We start from the raw sequence: 22386 nt of genomic DNA, 5'->3' as shown, positions 1-22386 counted from the left end.
TCGATAATCTGAGTCTGATCCCGTAATTAGCTAAGGTCTGCTATGACTAGTCTACCGTCCCCGACTGTACCTGTGTTGTTTTTTTTGTTAGCTTGTTGGAACTTACATACCGGAGTTTAAACTCGTAGGCATTGGTACCCAAGTACCATGATCACATGATGGCGATTCCTGGACGCGATCACACATCGCGCGTCTCCTCCAACTCTCCCCACCACACCGCTCAACAGCCATGCCTATCGTTCTGTCCGATCCTCAGCCAGGAACTTTCGTTTATAACGTCTCAAAACCTCCAGACCCACAGGACCCTGTAACCCCTGAGGATGCAGGCTACGCCATAGCGTTTGAAAATGCTCTACTTCATCGATACCGTAAGTCCATCGCCTTTCGCAACTTCTCGCCCAGACAAGCTAATAGGATCTCTGTAGAAAAAGGAAATGGTGTAAATTTGAGGTCACTATACCACGCCGGAAAATACAAAAAGCAGCTTTTCGAAGCCACCGACCCTGCTCCTCAAGGTCAGATACCTGGATATATGCGCTTGTAATACATACTGACGTGTTTCTCGGCCACAAGATCACGGTGTCGTTCTACAGCAAATCCATAATACCTTGCAAAATGTCCAACTCGATATCACCACCCTGAAAGAGGATGTGCACACCTTGATGGGGGATGTGCGCACCTTGAAGGTAGATTTGGCTGCAATGCAGCGACAGACAATCCAAGTGAGAATCTTGCTTTAACTCTCAATTTACTGGCTCAATTCCAGTGGTAGTATATCAACATACAAACAGATGGAATTCTTGGTCCCCTTGACCAAGTCCCTTTCCTGGACAACACAATGCCCTGGGGAGCAAATCGTGAAGTGAACGTTTTGGCTGGAGTGTGTTCCAGTGCCTTGAGCTCATGATATATGACTGACCTCCAGTTCATGTTTCTAGGACCCTCAGCGGCCAGTGATCACAGTGCGAAGGAATTTTAGGGATATTGAACCCTTAGAAGTTGTGTTACCTGATCTTAAGAGGGTGAATGACATAAATGACCTCACTCTCCACCAGCTGGTGGCCTACTTTCAAGGATATCATCACTATGATGAGAACAATGGACTGCTAACAGAGCAACATATGAAACAAGGCCTCTGCAAGGCCATTGGGTGTAGAGTCATTTATAGCTAGTGTGTTCTTCTGGGACCCGCTGTTCAGTGTGGAAGGATGTTGAATTGGCAGTAAGCATTTAATTTCAAATACCCCTTCTCTGTCTGAACCTGTAACTCACAAGCTATGATAGGTTTTGCTATACCCTTGTTGGAATCCTCTTCTTGTATTTCTGTTTCTTTGTTTGACCTGTAAATTGAGCCTGTTACTTCCGTACTGTTACATTACAACAAAAAACTTATAGTTTTAATTATTGCTACTGAGATTCGAAGCAAGCAAATCAGACCATGTGTGGGTGCATATCTCAACTTAGCTAGTATCTAGTATTATGTACAGATCGAAGTAGTACGGTATACTAACGATGTAACAACCATTGCCTCTGAAAGTTGGCGACGAATCTTGCCCTATGCGCCACCTGGCATATTCGGTTAGAACTAAGAGATTGAAAGGACCGGCTCAAAACAACTCAAATTCCGCTTCCACTGCCTTTTCACCCTATCGGTTGAGAGCCTCCTTCCTCGTGCGAGAAGAAGTACCTGGGCGTGCACCGAACGACGGTACCGATAGTATTCTACCACGTCTACTTGTCCCAAGGTATGTTCTCTTTTTATTTTCCCTCGATAATGTTGCTCATGTCTCTTCTCTGTGTGTACGTCTTGAACCTGCTATTAGCGGCTTATGATTGTCCTCTGCTTTCAACTCAACATCTATTGCTCTTATCTACAGCCAATAATCGTTTTTGCAAGTAGTTCGCCACCTCAGATATTGCGCGTTAATCGTTGAGCGAACGCTCAAACTCAAAGTGCGTACTTGTGTGCTGCTTCCCACTCATCGTCTTTAGATCCGCCCGCCCTCGTTTGAATGCCTATTGATCATAATCTACCAGTTATACAGACCACGTCAATTGTCAGAATAGTCTGCATAGCTACTGTGATCGAAACCGGAGTCTAAGACCCAAGTAGGCAGACGCTCCTCAGGTCAAAACGCAAATAGGAAGTTGTCGAATATCGATAATCAACAGTGACCAAGGGAGCAAGCTTCGCTGAATTCAGAATCGAGCGTGAGCCCGTTCATGGGATTCTGCGCCAGGCATGGGTCAGCAACTGCGCAGCAAGAAAAGCGAATGAACGAGAATGATAAGCAAACTCACCGAATCTCAAGACTCGTATGATCGCCAAGTAACACGCTCTTAGCTTCCCTCGCCGCCGTATTCTTCTAGATACTAAAGGTGGGTGATGAAGAGGAAAAGACTAACGGCCTCGAGAGCTTACCTATCCCTCAAGTCGAACGCCATATTGTTGAGATCTGCATCTTCGGACTATCCATCTCTACCTCGTGAACACACCATAGTAGCCGAGATCCGCGCGAAACCTCGGACTTGATTCGTCTGTAGAACAAGGAAAGAACATCAGTTTCGACTTTGGACAGAACGAAAGAACCCCGCTCACGTAATCTCCTCCTGATCCCCGCTCCTCAGGTCAAAACGTAAGTTGGAAGAGTTCAAGGGACTCGGAAGTGAGGATATTATGGGAACGGCAGAGCTTGCTTCTATCTATGTGATACATTTCCCATTTTTCCGAGTCCCGATCAGAGCCTAGGTCTTGTATGTCAGACTTTTCCCTCAAACCAAGCTTGTTTGACTCAGACATTTCCGGCCGCGGAATGATGAGGCAACTCTTCTGATTCTGATAAAACTAGTCATGATTAAACAAGTGGGATTTCGTGAGCTATATGGTAGCAACAATAATGGGCACTGAATGATGATGGACTGACGAACAGAGTTCTGTATGTGAAACATGATGGAGTCTACTAAAAAAAAACAAGAAATCATGAGAACCCGAGAGAACTATACGGCGGGAAATAAAAATAAACGCGGGAGGCGGAGGGAGGGTCATTATCGATCATTAAAAAGCGAAGGACATTATGACAACGTGAGATGTAGGCTTCTAGAGGGGGCAATGAATGATAGGGGACAGCAAGCGGAGTGAATGGCAAGACAGAAGCAAGCGGAATAGAACACGGGTATCGGAAGAGACACTTGTCCCCTCTACGGCGGTAACATTTCCAACCGTTCTTCCATCTGCCTCTTCTCGTCGACCAGCTGCAACCTCTCTTCCTCCGATGTCCGTGTTCTCGATCTGGAAGGTAGACGAACTTTCCAACGCTTTACCCAACTCCTCATGCGTGAGTCTTTTTCGGATTCAGGTCCGGTACCGGCCGTGTGACTCGGGGTTTCAGTCCCAGAAGCAAGGGCCTTTAAGCGATCCTTGGCCAGGATAGGTGCAAGAGAGAGGAAAGAAAGAAGGATGAGCTTGAAGATGACGTTGGGTGACAATAGCAAGGATGAGACTGTCTGTGGGGTAGGTGATGGGGTGGACGCCACAGTTTGTAAGATATCGCCGATCTTGAAAAGGAAGAGTTGCCGTCAGCAAACGGAATGAAAATCGCAAGTGAGATTTTGCTTTACCTGACAAGTGACAGCTGTCCAAGGCAGAGTACCAATGAACGCACCGAGGAAACAATCGACAAGGGGAACTTGGCATACCCCACAAGCGATGTTGATGCCAGACCAAGGAACGACGCCGACAAGGCGGAGGATCGAGAGACGGACCCAAGCGCCGGAGGGATGAGATGACGAGGGGGTTGATGATATTAAGGGGTCAGTGGGAGCATCTCCTTCCAAAGTAAGACGCGTCATTTCGAGCGCTTTGGGGAAGAAATGGGAGAGAAAGGGAGCAAGGGGGGCTGCAAGTAGGGTAGCGCATATTGAACCGAGGGTAGTTAGAAAGGTGAGGAGAATTGTCGCGAGAGCTGGAGAGAAAAGAGCGCCTGCGATGACATTCCAAACGACGCTACCTGGAATGGACCAAGCGTGCTTCCAAACGGCTGATACTGCCATCACGGCAATGACATGTGCCAGGGGCCATAGACCGCTGTGGGAGTAGCCGTGCAGTTCTCTACCGAGCTGTGCAATGTCGGTTATGGTGTGTGGCCAGGAAACGGAGATGGGGAGTGTTCGTAAGGATAAATAGACGAAACAAGTGGAGACTGGGAGAAGAGTCAAAACAAGAAATACGGGAAAGTGGGCCTGTTTAGAGAACATGTAGAAGAAGCTGTCAGAACCGAGAGTTTATGAAGTCGACTACGGAAACTACGCACTGATGGAAGGGCAAGAAAGCGATGATGCTGCGCAGCGCCGGGCAGCTTTTCATCGAAAACGTCTCCAAACGAGGTCTTTGTCGCTGAGGCAGGGAGAGGCAAAGCGAGGCTGTCGTCGTCAGAAGGATGTGCAGACGACCTTGACCAATTTATGAAAACGAGGTGACTGGGATGAAGATGGAACCATTGTACAAGTCGAGAGAATGAAGACATGGGCGGTGACGGTGGTAGTAGAGAGTCAGAGGGGCAGATGGGTGGTAGTCCGGAGACAGAACGACGACGACCGAGGGTAGGCAGACTGAGAGGGGCCCTCAGCGTCGAGGACCTGGGACAGGCAGTGGTGGGGTCGGCGGACGGAGGAAAGGACATGACCGCGCTTTTTGTAAAAAAAATTATTCAACATCGCACATGACAAATCATCATCACATAACATCTCCGTTTCCGCTCGAAAATCCGGGAAAAACCGTTATAGACTGACTGTGCTGTTTTTTTTTGCGCTGTTTTGCTGTCGTACGACCCGAGCCGCGTGCCGGACACGGTTTGTCATGGATGTCATGTCACAGTTGCTGACACCGCTCGGATAGCTCGGTTGGGCCAGCTTGGAAAGCAAGCGCTCAAGCTATGCATCGGAAGTACAGCCCCAACCGGTTGTTGCCGGTTCGTTTTCCGACTATTCTTCCGGCGTCCACGAGGTCTTCTTTCCTTCGAACCATGCTCATCTGTGCACTACTCCTTGCCCTCCTCGCTGCGCTCAGTACTGCCAACTCCCAATGTGAATCTGCACGGTACAGGTCTCTTCCCCGTGTCTTTGTCCTCACCGATATCAGCAATGAACCAGATGATCAAATGAGTCTCGTCCGTTTCCTCACTCATGCCAATGAGCTTGATATCCAAGGCATTGCAGCAGTTACCTCCACTTGGCTCAATCACACCACAGACCTCCCTACCATCCACAAGGTCATCTCTGCCTATGGGTCCGTCGTCGACAATCTCGACGCTAATGTCCCTGCCGACCACCCTTTTCCTTCTGCCGATTCTCTTCTCGCAAAAACCTTCACTGGACAACCGGTCTACGGCTTAGACGCTCTCAACGCGCAGTCCCCAAGTAACGCCTCTCTTGCCCTCATCAAAGCCACCGACGCCTCTACCAGGCCCCTCTGGGTTCTTGCATGGGGGGGTGCCAATGTCCTTGCCGAATCCCTCAACATCGTCAAGCAAGAGCGTGATCCCGATGCTCTTGCAGACTTTGTCCAAAAACTGCGTGTGTATACCATCTCAGACCAAGATGACACCGGCCCATGGATCCGATGGAACTTTCCCACTCTCTTCTACATCGTTTCCATTCACGGCTTCAGCGAGTACTCGATTCCCACTTGGATAGTACGTCCCCAACCATTTCCTTTGGACTCATACGTATCTAATCTCGCCAGGGTATCTCCGGAGAACTACTTCGCCCTTTTGACAAAGGTGGCCCGGACACCTCCCTTATCACCAACGAATGGCTACAAGACCACATCCGTATCGGCGCACTGGGATCAGAATACCTAAACTGGACCTTCCAAATGGAAGGTGACACACCCTCCTTCCTATCCATTCTCCCCAATGGCCTTAATGCTCCTGGTCATCCTGAATGGGGTAGCTGGGGCGGGCGCTACATCCTTGCAGACAGTTCCGGAAGAACCTCGACGTACAGCGATGCGTCCGACTTTGTCATCGGTTTGAACGGAGACACTTTTTTCAGCCGCTATGCGTCTATATGGCGATGGCGGAGAGCGTTCCAATTCGACTTTGCCGGTCGGATGCAGTGGACTGTAAACGGGGACTTTTCGCAGGTTAATCATCATCCGATTGTGATTGTGAACGAGACGTGTAGTTTTGATGCGATGGAGATATCGTATAAGCCTGGGGAGTCGGTTGTTTTGGACGCATCCGCTTCGTATGATCCAGATGGTGATCGATTGTCCTTTGATTGGTTCCACTACAGGGAGGTCGTGCAGCGATTGGAGGGGGACATTCCACGCGTCTCGCCCGATGCCACGTTTACTGAATTGAATGATGCTGGAAGTATCGTGAAGGTTACGCCCAACAACAAGATCGTGAGTCGTTTTTTTTTGGTCTGTCACGGTCAAGTTGATTGATATGTTGCGTACAGAGCATGCACATCATTCTAACTGTCGAGGACGTTCGAACTCCTGTGAATCTTACAACCTATAAACGCGTTATTTTGAACCCTAACGAGTAGACTTTTTTTTAAAAACCCCGGCCCGACTTCGCCGATCGCATAAATAACCGTTGCGGATACTAAATTCCATCTCTTGCCAACTTCCGCAATAGCAACTGTGAGCATCCGGTGGGAAACTTCAGATGACCCCTGGATAAGCCAACTGCGAGGAGTCGGAGGATTTGACATACCTTTTCACGTTTCCGGCTTCCGAAGCTGAGGTCAATCACTGGTTCCTTGAAGCTTACTGTAACTCACCCAGAAACTCCGGAAACCCCGCTTTCTCAAGGTGGGAAAGGGGACTTTTCACATCTCACGCAAAAATGGGTCTGCTCCGTTTACATAAAACGACTCCCACATCTCTTATCGATATCTTTCTTCGTTTGTTCTTCGTCATGGATGATCGATGACATGCGACATGCTCAGGCTCGCTGGACTGCTGACTCTCGATGTGAATCTGCACGGTACAAGTCTTCCCGACCGAAATGAGTCTCTCTCCTCATTCATCCCAAGAAGCTTGATATTAAAGCCACCCCTACCATCCACAAGGTTATCTCTGCCTATGGTTTCGTCGTGACCTTTCCTTTCTGCCGATTCGCTTCTCGTAAAAACCTTCGAGGGCCATCTTGTCTACTATGGCTTAGAGGTATTCAACGCTCAAGTCTCGGCCCACTCTTGCCTGGGAGGCACCAATGTTCTCGCCGAGTTTCTAAACGTCATCAAGCGAGAGCGGTAACGCCACTGCTATGCTGCTGGTGGACTGTTAACGGGAATTTCTCTCTTAACAATCACCATCGGACACCATCTGATGGTAGTCGCGGATGGTCCGTGTAACTTTGACGCAATGGAAATCTCGTACTAACACGAGTCCGACCGCGGAGAGTCGGTTGTCCTGGACGCGCGCATCTGCTTCGTATGATCCCGATGGCAGCGAACTTGCCTTCAATTGGTTCAATTACACCAAAGTGTTACAGGTCTCGGGCCAACCCGGCCCCAATGTCGCTTTGACCTAGATGAACGATAAGGACAGTATAGTGTGAGCTACGCCTCAGAATAACCAAGTGCGCAGAGCTTTGCTTCCCTTTTTTGTGGCGAACATCTAAAAAACGTTATTCTTACCGTGGAGGATGTTCGTGCTCCCCGTCAACCCCACCACCTATAAGCGTATCATTCTGAACCCTGTCGACTAACTGGCCAGGAACATTCCTAGATATGTTTACAGGTAGTGTACTTCAACTTTATTCCGGAGGCCCAGTGATGTGACTCTAAATCCATCACGACTAATAAGGATAAACCAAGCATAATGGTACAAAGAATACTTTTGACACGATAGCATAGGTGATCACAAGAAAAGAGGAGATTTAGGTTGGGGGGTATGGGGGGTATTCGGAGGTATTAAAGTGGTACCCATAGACGTCCAAGTCGATAAGCGAAGCAAAAAGTAAAGGCAGGTCCTCTATTATGCATGCAAATGAAAGTAGGCGATTGTTGGTTACGACGCGACGCCGAGTCTAAGAAAAAAGACCATAAGTAACAAATCCAAAACATCAACACGAAATACAGCAGGTACCTTCGTTTACAATGTTCATATACAACGTAGGATATCGAAACTGATGGCACCACCTTCGCCAGTGTGGGTAAGAGTCCCCGATAGAACCCCTTCCATCCCTCTCTCTCAAATGTCTTGAGAGCAACATCCCATGTTCCCGTATATTTCTGTGGATGTCCGGAACTCCCCGAAGCCTGCAGTCTCGTCCTTACCAAATTCATAGGATATACAGATGTAGCTCCAACGCTACCGGATAGACTCCCAAACGCAAGTAGTGCCAGTACTCCGGGTTCGTCTTTCCCAGTTGATCGTAAGTAGGCGAGCTTCAGTGCTTCAAATGTTGACATGTCGATAGCTGAATACGGGAAGACGCCCAACAGTCCGATCTGATTAATTCGTGAGTCATTCGGTTCCCAACCCAGCATGTGCATGATGCAGCTGGCCTGAAGACGTACACTCAAACCGCGATAGTAGGCCCTCATCCCTCCCAGCCTCCACAAGTGCCGCGCAGCGTCCATTAATGTACGTTTTTGTCCGGTAATACTCATCATTTGCGTCTACCGTGTCGAAGAAAGAGGAGAAAATTAATTGAATGAAAGGAAACGAGCGACGGGTTCCTGACCTTCAGCGTTTCTATTGGGTATATACCTGTGTTTCATCCTCGTAAGGACAAACGAGGAAGGCAAGTAGCTTTTTCTACGTACTGAGTTGACTGCTTAGCCCCCCAATCCCCCCAGAAAGGAAGCGGCTGAGACCAGAAATGTTTCGAGGATCGTCTACGCCGTCCCAATACTGAGCGAAAGCGCGTTTCTACTCGCATAAAGACCAGCACGTAAATGTCGGAAACAAGGCAGAGGGCAGGCTTCCTCACCGACGATTCATATGCAAAGAACTTGATCGCAGATTCTGGAAAGATTTTCGCCACAGACAGGCCATTTCCGACCCAAAAACCCAAAAGACCACCTTCAATATAGATCCGGGAAACGGCAGCCCCGATCACTCTCACTCCGCCTAATGCTTTCCCTGCATTGCCAACGTCGGCGGGTCGGGTTATAAGAAAGATCTTTAAACGATCAAAAGGTGCTGTGGCTGACCGTGAAACTGAAGGATTTCACGACTTGGTTGTCAGAACTCGCAGGGTACATTGTTTAAACTTTACATACCAGCACCAGCAATTCCACCTGCCAAAAGGAATTTGAGTGCTGTGTGATGGTCCAAAAAGCTCTGGATATCATCGCCCTCTTCCTCATCTTCGTGGCCCTCATTTTGCGGATATGAGTGTGAGATTGGATCGACGGTCAGCATCCGAGTAGGTGTAAGTGCCGGAGGTGGAGGCTTATCTTCGGCACTAAGGCTCACATCACCTACAGGACGTGTTAGCACCAAGTTTGTTTATCCATGAAATAACCATGAAACAAGCTCCCACTCCCACCCACCTTCCATCGTGACGCGGGCCGCACCTCGGCCGTCATCGCCCAGAAATTTCGTCAATTGATAGTACCTATAGATTTCTGCAGGTGATATTTTTCGGGGTAGCAGAAGGAGAAAATCCCGAAATTCAGCGAACGTTATTGGACGAGAATGGGCGGAAGAAGTGAGGAAGGTCATAAACTCGGATAATGTTGCTTGTGATAACAGGATACCTTGAGAGTGTAAACGAAGGTCGTGAGCCTGTCGAGTTAAAACGTGTAACATTTGCTTCAACTCACCGGACCTCCGCAGTGCCATGTTCAATTCATGCGCGTCCAGCCGTCCATTACCGTCGAGATCCAATTCGTCGTGGAAGATGCCCCAGAGTTCTGAATGACGGGATGAGTGACCAGGTTTAAGACAAATCCAATCATCACGCACCAACTTCCTTGGCCTCTGCATACGCTTTGAACTCCTTCCACTCGATGTGTTTGCGCGTCATTGTCCCGGGCGACGATGGCGATGAACCGGAGGACGATGAGCCGGAGGGGGCCACAAAGCAACGTCCCAAAAGCTCGTGCTCATACTCAGCGCGAAGGTTTTCAGCTCCTTCCAGGTCTGCCTTCCTGGAGATGCGTGGATGAGATCCAGTGAGATACCCGTGTTCGCAAATGTGGTTCCAAAGCGCGCGTAACCTTCGTTTTCGAATCTCTCTTCCTTCTTCTTCTCTAAACTCGACCAATGATCTTGGTAAAGGAGTTTGGTGTGGTATAGCCTTGTCCGAGCGTAATCTCGGTAGAAGTGGTGGGTCTATGGCTCCTGCCAGGGTTTCGTCGAAGACGTCATGGTTGGTCTGAGTCTGAGAATGCCGTTTATTGGCACCCATAAAGACTCGAGTGGCCTGAGGACTGTCACAGTAAAAGTGAAGACTGGGTTTCTTCTCTTACTGAGAGAGAAGTAAGGATGGAGGTGGTTTCGTCAAAGGCACATAATCCACCCGAGATGGAGGTCGGTCAGCCCAATATAGTAATCTCGGGAAAAACGCCTTTCATCCTGATTGGCCCAGCCACTAGTATTATAACATCCTGATGCTATGCAATAAAACTACTCGTACAGGTACAGGTATAGAGAAGGAATGGGGGTGTTTACGTTGTTCGTCCATTTGTGCTCTTTGGTAAAAATACAGTGATAACATTGCAACTCAGTCCAGCAAAGCAACCACAGAGCGCATGCTTCAAAGCACCTGTGAAAGCAAGAAACCCGTTTTTAACTAGACTGGTTAGGCAGTCTATACGTCCACGCCAGGTGGTTTCGGAAGCGGCGCTCGTTAGATGTTTACCGATCTCGACTTTTCCACTCGGAAGTTTGACAACGTGCATCGGAAGGACAGGAAGATCGTGCCACTGGTCTAAGGTAGGATCGTCAGAATCGTGGCGTTGCGCACTGCGAACGGTCCCACAACCGTGGCTACCGGGTGTGACAAGAGTGAGTGAAGAAACTGCCGATCGTTCGGTCCTGAAGGAAGTTCGTGCACTCAACGAAGGCTGAGTCGGATTGGCAGGCATGTATCTTAAAGGCTCCAACTTTGCGGGAAAGCGCCGTAAGGCTGTGTCGGTGGCGTTCGTCTCCGATGATGAAGGTTGGGCCACGAGAATCGACAAGGCATCCTCGTCTCGGAATTTCCGCTTTCTTGATAAAGGTGGCGTAGGAGGCCTGAAGGCCTGGGAGAGATAAGTAAACTCGCAACGAGGCGTAGAAAGCGCGTATATGATCTTCACCTGAGGTAATCGCCGTCTAGGACTTCTGGGACGTTGAGGGACAGGAACGCCTCCAGCAGGAGGATCATTAAGCTAGATGTTACGCGTTTTGGCCTGAGCTTCAAAGGCAACGAGAAAATCGTGAAAATGCACAGACCCTTTCACCCGCTTCATCTTGCGTTTTGAGTTCGAGTGGCGGAGTTGTCTCTGTTTCCATATCTAGATACATAGCGCGCTGTAGCATTGTTTTCCAGTCAGCGGGAAGCTAAGTTGCTTACATTAATCTTTTCCTGATGATTTCAATAGAAACTGTACTCACAGGAGGTATACTTTCTCGTTGAGATGAATACACGACCATAGGCGACAACGGCAGCAAAGACGTTGAAGGAGCGTTAGGCGACGCCGGGGGAGATGGTATATAGACGGGAACTGGCTTCCGGTAACTTTTCTCTCTGCGGACGGGTGGCGGAGTATGAAATTCCATGGAGAGCGTATGATAACGAGCGGCGGTGGCAGCGCAGGAAGAGAGGGCGTGCAAGTTTGTACGGAGGTTTGAGCTGCTTTTATAGACTAAGGGAGAGAAAAAAAGAACAAAGGGATGAGATTGTAAACAAAACACATTATTCGCCAAAATCCGGCTTTGATTCCTTCATTCATCGATGAAAGCGCTATATCTGACATGTGTTGGACACGAACAATGAAACAGATGCTTGGATGAAGCCACTCGTAGGGCCATCACCACGTTGTGGTGCTGTGGTGCTGAGTCTGCATCCTCCTGGGTTGGATTTCAGCAATCTGTGAAGTCGAAACTTACGTAAAGTATGATCGCGTTATGACCGGGCCAAACGCGGGGCTCCAGGAAGAACTGTATTGTGGATCGTGCAGCTTGAAGTAATACGATGAGCTATCCCTAGTCTCCTCTGGAAAAATCATTTGTTCCTCGGTTAAGCCACCATATGCCACCATTCAAGTACGTCGCGAAGGTAAGCCATGCGCAGTATGGCAACAAGAACACCGTGGTTCTTGAGTTTGTTGGTGCATGAAATAGTTTCTAGATGATGTCAGCCAAGGTTAAGATTTGAGAGTTTGTACAATCAGCAACTGACAGTCATATAAAAACTTGTCCCGGCCAAGAGAGCGCTGTCGATAAGTGCTAAACCGACCTAGTTACAGGTCAATTAGGGAACGACAAAGCCAATACGCGTATTTTACCTGCTTTGAATTGAAGAACAGAGGACTCCATAAGAAGTTGAGCGATAGTTGCGTGTAGTAGAGCGCAAGTCCTAAGGTCAAGGACGATCTAGAAGCAATGATGTGAAACGGACTAAAGGAGGGTAGTTGAGATTAACGTACTTGACACTTGAGGAAAGGGAGCTATCGAATGCTTTGACAGCGAGGTGGGAAGCATAACCCATAGCTTCATTCAAGTCACATCAGCACCAGAACACATGTAGTAGGCAGATTCAACACTGACACAAATACAAAAGAGGCCAGACGATAGGAAAAACCTGACGTGGAGGTCGGCCAGGAGGTGCGCGCAGATTCTTCGTAACATTTTAGTCAGATTTGTAGAGTGCAGAATAGGGAAAAACAAACAACGTACCCGATACCACTGACCTCGAACAACAGATTTCGTGGAAGAAGCACTGAGTATTCCAAGCGCTAGAGGAAGTCCCAAAGCTGTAACTGGATGCCTGGGGATGGAGAGAAGGATGTGAGGAAGGTAGATGTTGGAAGACATGGTAGCCGTAGAAAGAAGGTTGATGTCATTGTTGATTTTCTTTCAATGAACCGGACCGCACCGCGCCGGTGAGAATATTTTGACACACAACCATGACTCGTTTTCTTCCTCTCATCGACTCGAACGAGTCTCGTAACGAACTCCTCAGCTCTTTATCACTCCTTGGTCCCCTTATAGTATCCTCGTCTCATCCAGATATCCCCTTCAATTCTCATGCTCTTCTGGATCACAATAATCCATTTTCAGTGGATCAGATCATCGAATTGCTGGACTCCGGTGTCGATAAAGTCATTTTACCGCTAGCTTCTGCGAAGGAGGTTATCGGTGTCATTCCCAAAGAGAGATCAATTCTTTTACTCGACGTCGCCAGTGTCAGCGCTGTTTCTGATACGGTGCGGAACGGTGTTTCTGGAGTTTTGCTCAAAACACCGGAAATTGACCTAGATCTTATCACTTCAGTCTCTCAATTCTTCGCAAACTCTCCTATTCATGTTCTTCCTGACTCCTCCCACCCTCCGTCTATACAGACTATACGTGCCTTGTTTGCTACCGGGACAAACCTAGTCTTACCCTCTTCTCAGATCACCCATGCCCCAACCTCCCCGACCCAGATCAATGTTGCAGATATCTTCCTGGCCCCCATTAGGTCCGATCGACCGGATGGATTGTTCCCCACCATTGTCTCCACTCAGACAGGACATTCACTGGGCCTCGTCTATTCATCGGTGGAATCGATCAAAGAGAGCATTCTTACCGGGAGAGGTACTTACCAGTCTCGGAAGCATGGTTTATGGCGCAAAGGGGAAACCTCTGGTGCAACTCAGACCGTTGTCAGCATCCGGCTGGACTGCGACTCCGACAGTCTGGAGTTCAGGGTAGTTCAGCGTGGGGCTGGATTTTGCCACCTCCCACGTCAATCTTGTTTTGGCGAGGCCAGTGGCCTACCAGCTCTTGAGAAAACGTTGGCGTCCCGATTTGAATCAGCACCCGCTGGATCATACACCAAAAGGGTATTTGACGATCCGCAGTTGTTGCAATCCAAGATTATGGAGGAGGCTGACGAGCTCTGTCGTGCGCTGACCAAGGAAGAGGTGGCATTCGAAGCAGCGGACCTCTTTTACTTTGCACTGTCGAAGTGTACTGCCTTCGGTGTTGGAATTGCCGATATTGAACGATCTCTTGACAGAAAGGCGAAGAAGGTAACTCGCAGGCCGGGAAATGCGAAATCTCAGTGGAACCGGAAGACCTCGGGATCCTCCCCTACTGCATCTCCAACCACATCCCTCTCTGCTCCCGACCTTTCTATCCGCATGCGCTCGTCCAACCTTTCAGAAGTTTCTCCAGAAGCGCGAGCAGCCCTCCTTCGTCGCCCCGTTCTCAAATCTGACGAAATGATCGCTAAAGTCAAACCCATCGTCTCAGAGGTACGGGTCCGAGGGGATGCCGCTCTCTTGGAGTTAACGGCTAAGTTCGACAAGGCTAAACTCAAATCTACGTGTATGTTCCCTCCTTATACGAAAGAGGGCACACAAATACCTGAAGATGTTAAACTGGCTATCGACAAGGCATACGAAAACATCAAAAAGTTCCATCAAGCACAGACAGATGGGTCCACTCTACAAGTGGAAACCATGCCAGGCGTAGTATGTTCCAGGTTTGCTCGTCCGATCGCTCGTGTAGGACTTTACATCCCCGGTGGTACAGCCATCTTGCCTTCAACAGCTTTGATGCTTGGCATTCCAGCCCAGGTGGCCGGGTGCAAAGAGGTCGTTCTCGCTACGCCACCACGACCGGATGGAAGTATCTCTCCCGAGGTGTTGTATGTCGCGCATCTCGTTGGTGCATCGGCGATACTCAAGGCTGGTGGCGCTCAAGCAGTTGCTGCTATGGCCTACGGCACGGAGACAGTACCCAAAGTGGACAAAATTTTTGGACCCGGCAATCAGTGGGTCACCGCAGCGAAGATGTTGGTGCAAAACGACACAGATGCACTTGTCAGTATCGACATGCCGGCTGGGCCAAGTGAAGTATTAGTACGTACTCACATCGTTTCACATTACCTACCTAGGCTGTTATTCAGATGCCAATCAGGTCATAGCTGATTACACTGCGAATCCCGCCTTCGTTGCCGCCGATCTGCTGTCTCAAGCTGAACACGGCGTCGATTCACAAGTGGTTTTGGTCGCAGTTGACTTGATGCCAGAACATCTCGCTAGGATTGAGTCAGAGGTGGATAAACAAGCCCGAGCCTTGTCGCGAGTCGACATCTTGAGGGAATCTATCCCAAAGAGCATCATCGTCCAGGCGCTCACCATCGATGATGCCATCCAGTTTTCGAATGATTACGCCCCCGAGCATCTGATCCTACACCTTGAAAATGCTGCCGATAAAGTTGAGTCAATAGAAAACGCTGGTAGCGTGTTTGTAGGGCCATACACGCCTGAAAGGTATGTTTTCGTGTGTCCCTGACTTGTCCACAAGACTGAGATTTTGGCGCCTTACAGCTGCGGTGACTACGCATCTGGAACTAACCACACCTTGCCGACCAATGGATACGCTCGTCAGTTCAGTGGTGTCAACACGCAATCCTTCCAAAAGTATATCACGTCGCAAGAAATCACTGCGGACGGTTTGAGGCAGCTGGGCCCCATCGTAGCCACTCTAGCTGACTGTGAAGGTCTGCAAGCACACGCCAATGCCGTTCGGATCAGGTTGGAAACGAAGTAGGTGTTAAGTGTAAATGAATAATCCTGGATGAATCGTTCTGTCATGGAGCCTTGTGCACATGTATCACACAAGTGCCGGTTTTGAATTAGAAGAATTCGATAGCATTAAATAGTAGTCCAATACAAGCTCTATAACAGCACAGGACAAATATCTAGATTACCGAGAGACCATTAGTATCATACTCGTCAAGCTTTTAATTCGTCCTGTAAAGAGCGCGTTTAGCGACTTTGACAATTAGAGATGTATCGGGGAATGCCAGCGCTTCTAGATTTGTTGCATACTGTGGGAGACATGAGGCGAAATTTGTACGAGACGATGCAGAAACACGTACGGGAGTAGGAACGTCAGCGCCAGTAACACGTTCGACAGGAGCATCCAAGTAGTCAAACGCTTCACTCTCAACAATCTGTGCACAGATCTCGCTTCCGACCCCAAAGGCGGGGAAACCACCCTCAACGACAAGAAGTCTAAATTCAGCCCCCATCAGCGACTCGCATCTTGCGATAAAGTAGTGCGTTACCCTTACCTGTTTGTTTTCTTAACTGATTTTTTGATGGTATCTATATCCAAAGGACGAATGCTTCGGAGGTTAATAACTTCAGCCTTAATTCCCTCCTTGGCCAGAGCCTCAGCGGCTTCCATACTGTGAGTGACCATCTTGCTATGAGCGACGATAGTCACATCAGATCCTTCCCGTTCAACTTCAGCTTTTCCAATCGGGAGCAGAAAGTTGTCCGACATGACCTCAGCCGAGACTGGGAAGGAGACACCGTACATCATCTCGTTTTCCAGGAAGACGACGGGGTTAGGATCACGGATAGCAGACTGTTTGGTTGACATCTCAGAGAGGTTATAGAAGCGACCCTGAAATACTCACTTTCAAAAGACCCTTACAGTCCTTAGCGTTCCATGGGCTGACGACTTTGAGACCAGGAATTTGACCATACCAAGAGGCATAGTCTTGTGAATGCTGAGCTGCTACACCTGCTGCAGCGCCGTTCGGACCTCGGAATACTACGGGACAAGGAACGTTCCCTCCAGACATGTAGTAGGTCTTTCCGGCAGAGTTGACGATTTGATCAATGGCTTGCATGGCGAAGTTCCACGTCATAAACTCGCAACTTGGAAAGGCGCATTAGGAATCAGCCGATGGCCCACAAAAAGAAGGGCAAGAGACATACACTGGGCGGAGACCCTCCAACGCGGCACCGACAGCAATACCAGCGAACCCCATTTCGGTGATCGGTGTGTCAATCACTCGCTTCTCTCCGAACTTGTCTAGAAGGCCTTTGGTAACCTAAGGTAACCAGTAGCATTAAGATGGGTCAGCGCAAAGGTGAAGGGAGGCACTACCTTGTAAGCACCGTTATACCGAGCAACTTCTTCACCCATGACAAAGACAGATTCGTCACGCAGCATCTCCTCCTCCATAGCAGCATTCAAGGCTTCTCTGACGGTCAGCTAAAAGAACAAAAATCGGTTTACACGCGCCGTAACACGAGAGGAAAACATACACTGTGGCCATCGTCTGCTGTGGCGTAGCCTCGAGCCAGTCGAAGGAATTTAGTGGGTACCGACAGACGAGAACGGTGAAGGGCAGTCAAACGAGAGAAAGCCAGACGAGAAGCCATGGGGAGGTCAGTGAAACCAGGTAGAAGAAGTGCGCTGGGTTAACGAAAACCACTTCCGTATTATGTAATCAGCCATCCCTTCCGCAGAACCCCGAAGACCATCTAACCTCCGTAATTAACATGTCTGCACGCAAACCAGTTGTCGTTATCGCTGGTGCATCCAAGCAAGCAGCTCTATTTCTGACCATTTACAATTTCACGAAACAAAAACTAGGGGAATTGGTCTTGCAGTTGCTTCCATCTTGCTCAAGCAACTGGATGCAACTGTCGTCGCTCTTTCAAGGACAATATCTCCAGAGCTGCGTGACCTGGCGTCGGACGACCTGTTGACCATCCAATGCGATGTGTTTGTGTTTCCCAAATGATGATCATACGTATAAGTTCTTACAGTTGACATTCATAGTTCTAATGAAGCTGAATTGACAAATGCGATCAAGCACGGCCGAGACAAGTTCAAATATATAGATGGACTCGTACTGAGTGCGGGAGCCCTTGAACCTCTTTGTAGAATTGGAGATGATACCCCTTTGTCGAGCTGGAAGGACCATTTTGAAGTGAACTTCTTCTCCCTGGTAACAGCCGTTCGAGCTACACTCCCCGCTCTACGCAATAGCGAGCTTGGTGGACGTATTGTTTTTGTGAGCTCAGGCGCAGCGGTGAAAGGAACTGCTGGATGGGGCCCATATAACGCGAGTAAAGCCGCTATGAACAGCCTTTGCAGGTGTGCATTTCCCCTGGTTGCCAGGGTCGATTTGTTCACGACCTTCTTATAGGACGTTGGCGGAAGAAGAACCAGATGTGACCTCTATCGCACTGAGGCCTGGAACGGTCGATACAGCGGTATCTACCACTTTGGTTTTATGAAAATATTCCAAAACCTACTGACCACGGCTTCATAGATGCAACAAGCAATCAGAGATCTGGGCGGGAAACATATGACGCAGTCTGACCACCAGAAATTCATACGTCTACACACCGATAAAATACTTCTCAGGCCAGAAATCCCCGGTCATGTCATTGCTGCACTTGTTTTACGGGCTCCGAAGGCGTTATCCGGCCAATTCGTCAATTGGGATGATGAGTGTTGTGAAGATTTTCGTTCAGAAAAATGAATGGTCACTATGGTTTCAACATTCAATCCACCTTGGACGTATATTCCTTAAGGGTCACTCCGTCTCTTCTACTGCCATGCTCACCATTTCAGCTAGACCGATAGTACCTCTGAAGAGTCTCAGCCCGGCTTTTGACGAGGCAGAAATAGATTTCAAGTGTTGTAAATTTACTCTAGCGGCGGTGGCGATCAAAGAATGGAAAGGTCGTTCAGTTCAAAAATAAAATACGGAATTAGGTTTAATCAAGCTGGTATCATTCTACGGATAATCGTGTACTAACTTGTTTGAGATTGAAGTATTGAGGAAGGGGTATAATTCTAAGGACAGTCCTTTTGTTACACGCTCCACCATAAACCCAGCTCCTAGTACTTCCAATGCCTCGTATCGATGTACACCATCACTTCTTTCCCCTGACATTGGACAAAGTGAATACCGGCAAGGATGTAGGCTTTAGAACACCCGCTGAAAATCTACCTTGGGATCCTGAAATAAGTATTCGCTCCATGGATTCAAGTGGCATCAATATTGCCCTTCTTTCGTTTCCTGCGATAGCCTCGGGCTCTATCAGTGAAGAGAACAGAAGAATAACTCGTGATCGGAATCTCTTTGTTACTGGGATTTGTCGGAAATACCCAGGTCGATTTGGATATTTCGCAACTCTGCCGTTTCTGGATGATATCGAAGGTCGGCGCGTGAAGAACCTTTTGCGACTGCACTCCCTTACACGTCTTTTTTCCAAAGGCGTCCTAGAAGAGATCAGATATACCCTCGATGAACTCGGTGCTCAAGGGATCTCAATGTCGTCTAGCTACGGGGAAGGTCCTTCAGCAAGTTCGGACTGTTTCGTCAGTAATATGATATTCCACGAAACGCTGACATTATCTATCTAGGATATATCGGAGATGATACCTACGATCCAATCTGGGCCGAACTCAACCGTCGCCAGACCGTCGTTTTCTTGCATGGGGCACAAACGCCCTCAACAACGCCATATCCTCACCCTTCTCTCGGGGTCCCTATTGTTGAGGTTTGATTCACACAGTCCAAGCATGAAAGTATTAATTCGCGATTGCTAAGGTTCCAAACGAAACATTCAAGGCAGCGTCTCATCTTGTCGTTACAGGTCGAAAGCGTAAATACCCCGATGTCAAGGTCATCTTAGCGCACCTTGGAGGAAGCGCACCTTATTTGGCGTAAGTTCCTCGCTGCCTGGTCTGGTGAGTCCTCACTAAACCCCCCCAGACCTCGGGTGGCCGTTCTTTCCAGACACATGGGATGTCCTCTGACCCCAAACGAGATAATGGACGACTTCAAGACGTTCTACTATGAGACGGCTTTGAGCGCGCACGAAGTTACATTGTCAGCTATGCAATCGTTCGTCAGCCACGATCGAATTTTGTTTGGAACCGACTTCCCCGGTAAGCCTAGGCGGTCTCTTCATTTAATATGCAGCACACGACAGGTTTTGCCTTAAGCTGTCAGCACTGAGATGTCATCGTGGTACACCAACAACTTGGAGACATTCTACCGAGATGAAGGGGATATTTTGGAGATGATCAACTACAAGAACGCGCTCACACTGTTCCCAAATCTTCAAACAAACTTCCCACATTAGATCGTAACTGCAACGACGAGTATGGTTATCCGGGTGGGTGAGGATAAAATCTACTGGTATTATCCCCTTTTCATCTCAAAATCGTGACCTACATAACCGTCTAGAAATCAGGTTCTTTCAACCATTCCATCACACGCTCATGGCCTTTCCCTCCAACCAGTAATGCCTGACCATGTAGCCCGTTAGGGTCGTACCAAAGTCCCTTACGAACGCCATGAGACGTGAGGTACTTTTTAACTCGCTGAAAGTGTATCAGGACCCAAGAATGGCATAATGATGGAAGTTACAGACGGACCTCAGCATTGAGTATACTATCTTTCCCTCCAAGTAGAAAGAGTGTTTTGGAGGGATCGCGAGCGTTCGGTATTTCCTCAAACCAAAGGGAATTCGAGGACCAGTCAAAATGTCGTTGAAGGAAATTAGCGACACCTAGTTCAGTTCCGACAAAATAACGAACGATAAGTTCAGATCCCTAGAACGAATGGTTGTCAGAGACGGTGTGGTTGACAAAAAAATAAAAAAGAAACAGCCTTTTCATACATTTGTGGATGGGCGGTAGATGAAGTTGTAACAAACATCTGAAAAGACAGGAAAAACTTTCCATGACGCCTATTTCACCATCGACACAGATTACTCACCTCCTTCCCATGAACAGAAAGTGACAGGGTCGACGAAACACGAACGCGTCACCATATGTGGGTATTCTTTTAGCATCCAAGCATGGCCGTAGGATCCACTAGACAAAAGCGTCAGTGTCAGTTTGCACTAAGAGGGATGAAAATTATTCTACTTTGAATGACTCAGAAAAGTGACACCTTTCCTAGGTTTACCCAAAAGGTCACTGGCAATTTCATCTACCTCTGATGAATCACTGCTTCGTGCAAGATCAGCCCAACCGAGTTTGGTCATCAAGCCTGCCAATCGATCTGCAGTCTCTTTTCGTGTCATCGGTTTCAGATATTTAGGATGGAAGATCTCTTGACTGATATGAGGCTGTAATAAAACGAGTAAAGGGCGATCGGTGAACGTTTCTGCAAGATGTCGCAGGAGGAAGTTATATTGGAAGAGGCCTAGACCCAAACCATGGAAGAAAACGACAGGACGAGGGCTGCGACAGGGACACCACTTCGTAGGGATACGTATTAGGTATCTATAAAAGGATAGGAAAAAATGCATCCGGTCCCCTCTGCGGATTATATTGAGTTGAGATGAACTGACTCACTCTAGTCCATCAAAAGAACCCCGACGAAATTGCCTTTCACGACAGTATTTGTTTTTCAAGTACGTGTTTGCGGCAGCAACAAAGCAGTAGAATGACAGAGGCCTCCATGATATATTGACGGGATCAAGTGTGAGTCTCAAGGGTTTGATGCCGGAGGCAGGGCCTTCTGGTACCTCTTTCCCAAGGCGTTTCTGCAACTGTAGAAGAGCATCTTCCAATGCGGCACGATGTGCTTGTGTCAAGGTTTCGAGGGGAGGCAGGTCTTGATTGAACATGGACCAATATAACCATTGACGAACTGGTTGAAGAGTAATTGTGGACCACGGAACCCTGCCAAACCATCTGTGATAGGTCGTTGAGTAGAGAGTTGATAGCTCCTTTAGCTATCTTTGAACTTACGTCCGAAGTGTGTTGCGAAAGTCAATGGCACGAATATCGCTAGGTCCCAACTGAACAATTTCTTCAGCAGGGCTTCCGGGACGGGGACTATCAGTAGTCTCCTCATCAAATCCATCTTCAGGAAGTTGCGCGAGGCCGGCCTTCAAAACACGAGTGAATGCAATTTGGAGCTCCGTGAGTTTCCCGTGAGGTTGTTTAGATGGTCCAGAAACCCGATACGCCAAAATAGCATGATATACACTGAAAAGAACCTAGGTAGACACATGTTGAATCACCTTTTCCTCCGTCGAGCTACGTAGACGACTTACCTCCCCAAACGTCAGTCCGAAAAAAAACACATTTCTGGAGGATATGGTGGAATATCTGAGCGTGTAGATGAAATATGCCCACGAGAATGGCACGAAACACCACAAGGGAAGGACAAGAAAGACTAAGACGAGATAGAATGAAAGCGTTCGTCTTCTAGGGGCGTCCGGGACCTCTGAGATATCGATAGGACCTGGCATAATAGAACAAAAGAGAGGACGAGCAGAGTGCGCTCAATAGAAGGGTCGGGAGCTAGCACTGTGAACTCGGGTATACTTACAGCTGATCGTAAACGAGAAACGGGTAGAAAACCGGGATTATTTTCTTTTTCTTTTTTTTTTGAGTCACATGATCTGATCTCATTGCCATGTGGTAATCAAGAGAGT

General features: G+C 48.4%; 11 protein-coding genes across 11 annotated transcripts; 5 read left to right on the top strand and 6 right to left on the bottom strand.

The window, feature by feature from the left end:
- Window positions 1–123: 123 nt before the first annotated feature.
- E1B28_004290 (uncharacterized protein) lies at window positions 124–1401 on the top strand. The gene is made up of 6 exons (XM_043148752.1): window positions 124–368; window positions 426–515; window positions 574–722; window positions 773–880; window positions 939–1222; window positions 1285–1401. Exons 1-5 carry the CDS (start codon window positions 230–232, stop codon window positions 1170–1172), a joined length of 720 nt encoding a protein of 239 aa, XP_043013354.1. The 5' UTR covers window positions 124–229; the 3' UTR covers window positions 1173–1222; window positions 1285–1401.
- Window positions 1402–3198: 1797 nt separating this feature from the next.
- On the bottom strand, window positions 3199–4523 carry E1B28_004289 (uncharacterized protein; the record flags this gene model as incomplete). The annotated part of the gene is made up of 3 exons (XM_043148751.1): window positions 3199–3555; window positions 3619–4239; window positions 4311–4523. 3 exons carry the CDS (start codon window positions 4521–4523, stop codon window positions 3199–3201), a joined length of 1191 nt encoding a protein of 396 aa, XP_043013353.1.
- Window positions 4524–4916: 393 nt separating this feature from the next.
- On the top strand, window positions 4917–6925 carry E1B28_004288 (uncharacterized protein). The gene is made up of 3 exons (XM_043148750.1): window positions 4917–5690; window positions 5741–6406; window positions 6463–6925. Exons 1-3 carry the CDS (start codon window positions 4932–4934, stop codon window positions 6550–6552), a joined length of 1515 nt encoding a protein of 504 aa, XP_043013352.1. The 5' UTR covers window positions 4917–4931; the 3' UTR covers window positions 6553–6925.
- Window positions 6926–8011: 1086 nt separating this feature from the next.
- On the bottom strand, window positions 8012–10468 carry E1B28_004287 (uncharacterized protein). Its single transcript, XM_043148749.1, has 10 exons — window positions 9932–10468; window positions 9790–9879; window positions 9517–9723; window positions 9244–9444; window positions 8952–9181; window positions 8785–8890; window positions 8703–8728; window positions 8536–8637; window positions 8102–8466; window positions 8012–8042 (listed from the first exon to the last, which is right to left on the bottom strand). The coding sequence occupies exons 1-10, from the start codon at window positions 10374–10376 to the stop codon at window positions 8024–8026; spliced, it is 1791 nt and encodes a 596-aa protein (XP_043013351.1). The 5' UTR covers window positions 10377–10468; the 3' UTR covers window positions 8012–8023.
- Window positions 10469–10635: 167 nt separating this feature from the next.
- E1B28_004286 (uncharacterized protein) lies at window positions 10636–11731 on the bottom strand (the record flags this gene model as incomplete). Its single annotated transcript, XM_043148748.1, has 4 exons — window positions 10636–11211; window positions 11269–11340; window positions 11405–11512; window positions 11567–11731. 4 exons carry the CDS (start codon window positions 11729–11731, stop codon window positions 10636–10638), a joined length of 921 nt encoding a protein of 306 aa, XP_043013350.1.
- A 426-nt stretch (window positions 11732–12157) lies between these two features.
- On the bottom strand, window positions 12158–12988 carry E1B28_004285 (uncharacterized protein; the record flags this gene model as incomplete). The annotated part of the gene is made up of 6 exons (XM_043148747.1): window positions 12158–12298; window positions 12354–12410; window positions 12460–12547; window positions 12601–12664; window positions 12722–12791; window positions 12851–12988. The coding sequence occupies 6 exons, from the start codon at window positions 12986–12988 to the stop codon at window positions 12158–12160; spliced, it is 558 nt and encodes a 185-aa protein (XP_043013349.1).
- A 92-nt stretch (window positions 12989–13080) lies between these two features.
- E1B28_004284 (uncharacterized protein) lies at window positions 13081–15715 on the top strand (the record flags this gene model as incomplete). Its single annotated transcript, XM_043148746.1, has 3 exons — window positions 13081–15021; window positions 15080–15435; window positions 15493–15715. The coding sequence occupies 3 exons, from the start codon at window positions 13081–13083 to the stop codon at window positions 15713–15715; spliced, it is 2520 nt and encodes an 839-aa protein (XP_043013348.1).
- An 83-nt stretch (window positions 15716–15798) lies between these two features.
- Window positions 15799–17361, bottom strand: E1B28_004283 (uncharacterized protein). Its single transcript, XM_043148745.1, has 7 exons — window positions 17230–17361; window positions 17069–17176; window positions 16897–17012; window positions 16593–16836; window positions 16242–16540; window positions 16047–16182; window positions 15799–15995 (listed from the first exon to the last, which is right to left on the bottom strand). The coding sequence occupies exons 1-7, from the start codon at window positions 17344–17346 to the stop codon at window positions 15909–15911; spliced, it is 1107 nt and encodes a 368-aa protein (XP_043013347.1). The 5' UTR covers window positions 17347–17361; the 3' UTR covers window positions 15799–15908.
- A 105-nt stretch (window positions 17362–17466) lies between these two features.
- On the top strand, window positions 17467–18458 carry E1B28_004282 (uncharacterized protein; the record flags this gene model as incomplete). The annotated part of the gene is made up of 5 exons (XM_043148744.1): window positions 17467–17510; window positions 17561–17692; window positions 17750–18067; window positions 18120–18186; window positions 18246–18458. The coding sequence occupies 5 exons, from the start codon at window positions 17467–17469 to the stop codon at window positions 18456–18458; spliced, it is 774 nt and encodes a 257-aa protein (XP_043013346.1).
- A 374-nt stretch (window positions 18459–18832) lies between these two features.
- E1B28_004281 (uncharacterized protein) lies at window positions 18833–20073 on the top strand (the record flags this gene model as incomplete). The annotated part of the gene is made up of 6 exons (XM_043148743.1): window positions 18833–19142; window positions 19200–19289; window positions 19349–19485; window positions 19536–19651; window positions 19701–19876; window positions 19934–20073. 6 exons carry the CDS (start codon window positions 18833–18835, stop codon window positions 20071–20073), a joined length of 969 nt encoding a protein of 322 aa, XP_043013345.1.
- A 100-nt stretch (window positions 20074–20173) lies between these two features.
- E1B28_004280 (uncharacterized protein) lies at window positions 20174–22295 on the bottom strand (the record flags this gene model as incomplete). The annotated part of the gene is made up of 8 exons (XM_043148742.1): window positions 22003–22295; window positions 21695–21945; window positions 21296–21637; window positions 20864–21223; window positions 20712–20809; window positions 20614–20651; window positions 20369–20545; window positions 20174–20314 (listed from the first exon to the last, which is right to left on the bottom strand). The coding sequence occupies exons 1-8, from the start codon at window positions 22198–22200 to the stop codon at window positions 20174–20176; spliced, it is 1605 nt and encodes a 534-aa protein (XP_043013344.1). The 5' UTR covers window positions 22201–22295.
- Window positions 22296–22386: the final 91 nt, after the last annotated feature.

Source organism: Marasmius oreades, chromosome 2 (genome assembly GCF_018924745.1).
Source record: "Marasmius oreades isolate 03SP1 chromosome 2, whole genome shotgun sequence".
In the NCBI taxonomy this organism is placed as follows: domain Eukaryota; kingdom Fungi; phylum Basidiomycota; class Agaricomycetes; order Agaricales; family Marasmiaceae; genus Marasmius; species Marasmius oreades.
The sequence above is the reverse complement of the archived record's forward strand: the minus strand, read 5'-3'. Positions and strand labels throughout refer to the sequence as shown.

Excerpts from the sequence above, each read along its gene's own strand:
- E1B28_004290 (XM_043148752.1), top strand. The coding sequence starts at position 230 with ATGCCTATCGTTCTGTCCGATCCTCAGCCAGGAACTTTCGTTTATAAC. Across the intron at positions 369-425 it reads TGCTCTACTTCATCGATACC|AAAAAGGAAATGGTGTAAAT; the intron begins GTAAGTCCATCG and ends GGATCTCTGTAG. Across the intron at positions 723-772 it reads TGCAGCGACAGACAATCCAA|TATATCAACATACAAACAGA; the intron begins GTGAGAATCTTG and ends TTCCAGTGGTAG.
- E1B28_004288 (XM_043148750.1), top strand. The coding sequence starts at position 4,932 with ATGCATCGGAAGTACAGCCCCAACCGGTTGTTGCCGGTTCGTTTTCCG. Across the intron at positions 5,691-5,740 it reads ACTCGATTCCCACTTGGATA|GGTATCTCCGGAGAACTACT; the intron begins GTACGTCCCCAA and ends TAATCTCGCCAG. Across the intron at positions 6,407-6,462 it reads TTACGCCCAACAACAAGATC|AGCATGCACATCATTCTAAC; the intron begins GTGAGTCGTTTT and ends TGTTGCGTACAG.
- E1B28_004287 (XM_043148749.1), bottom strand. The coding sequence starts at position 10,376 with ATGGGTGCCAATAAACGGCATTCTCAGACTCAGACCAACCATGACGTC. Across the intron at positions 9,724-9,789 it reads CATGGCACTGCGGAGGTCCG|GTATCCTGTTATCACAAGCA; the intron begins GTGAGTTGAAGC and ends TACACTCTCAAG. Across the intron at positions 8,891-8,951 it reads TCTTTGCATATGAATCGTCG|AAACGCGCTTTCGCTCAGTA; the intron begins GTGAGGAAGCCT and ends TTATGCGAGTAG.
- E1B28_004283 (XM_043148745.1), bottom strand. The coding sequence starts at position 17,346 with ATGGCTTCTCGTCTGGCTTTCTCTCGTTTGACTGCCCTTCACCGTTCT. Across the intron at positions 17,013-17,068 it reads GGTATAACGGTGCTTACAAG|GTTACCAAAGGCCTTCTAGA; the intron begins GTAGTGCCTCCC and ends TGGTTACCTTAG. Across the intron at positions 16,183-16,241 it reads TCAGTTAAGAAAACAAACAG|ACTTCTTGTCGTTGAGGGTG; the intron begins GTAAGGGTAACG and ends GGCTGAATTTAG.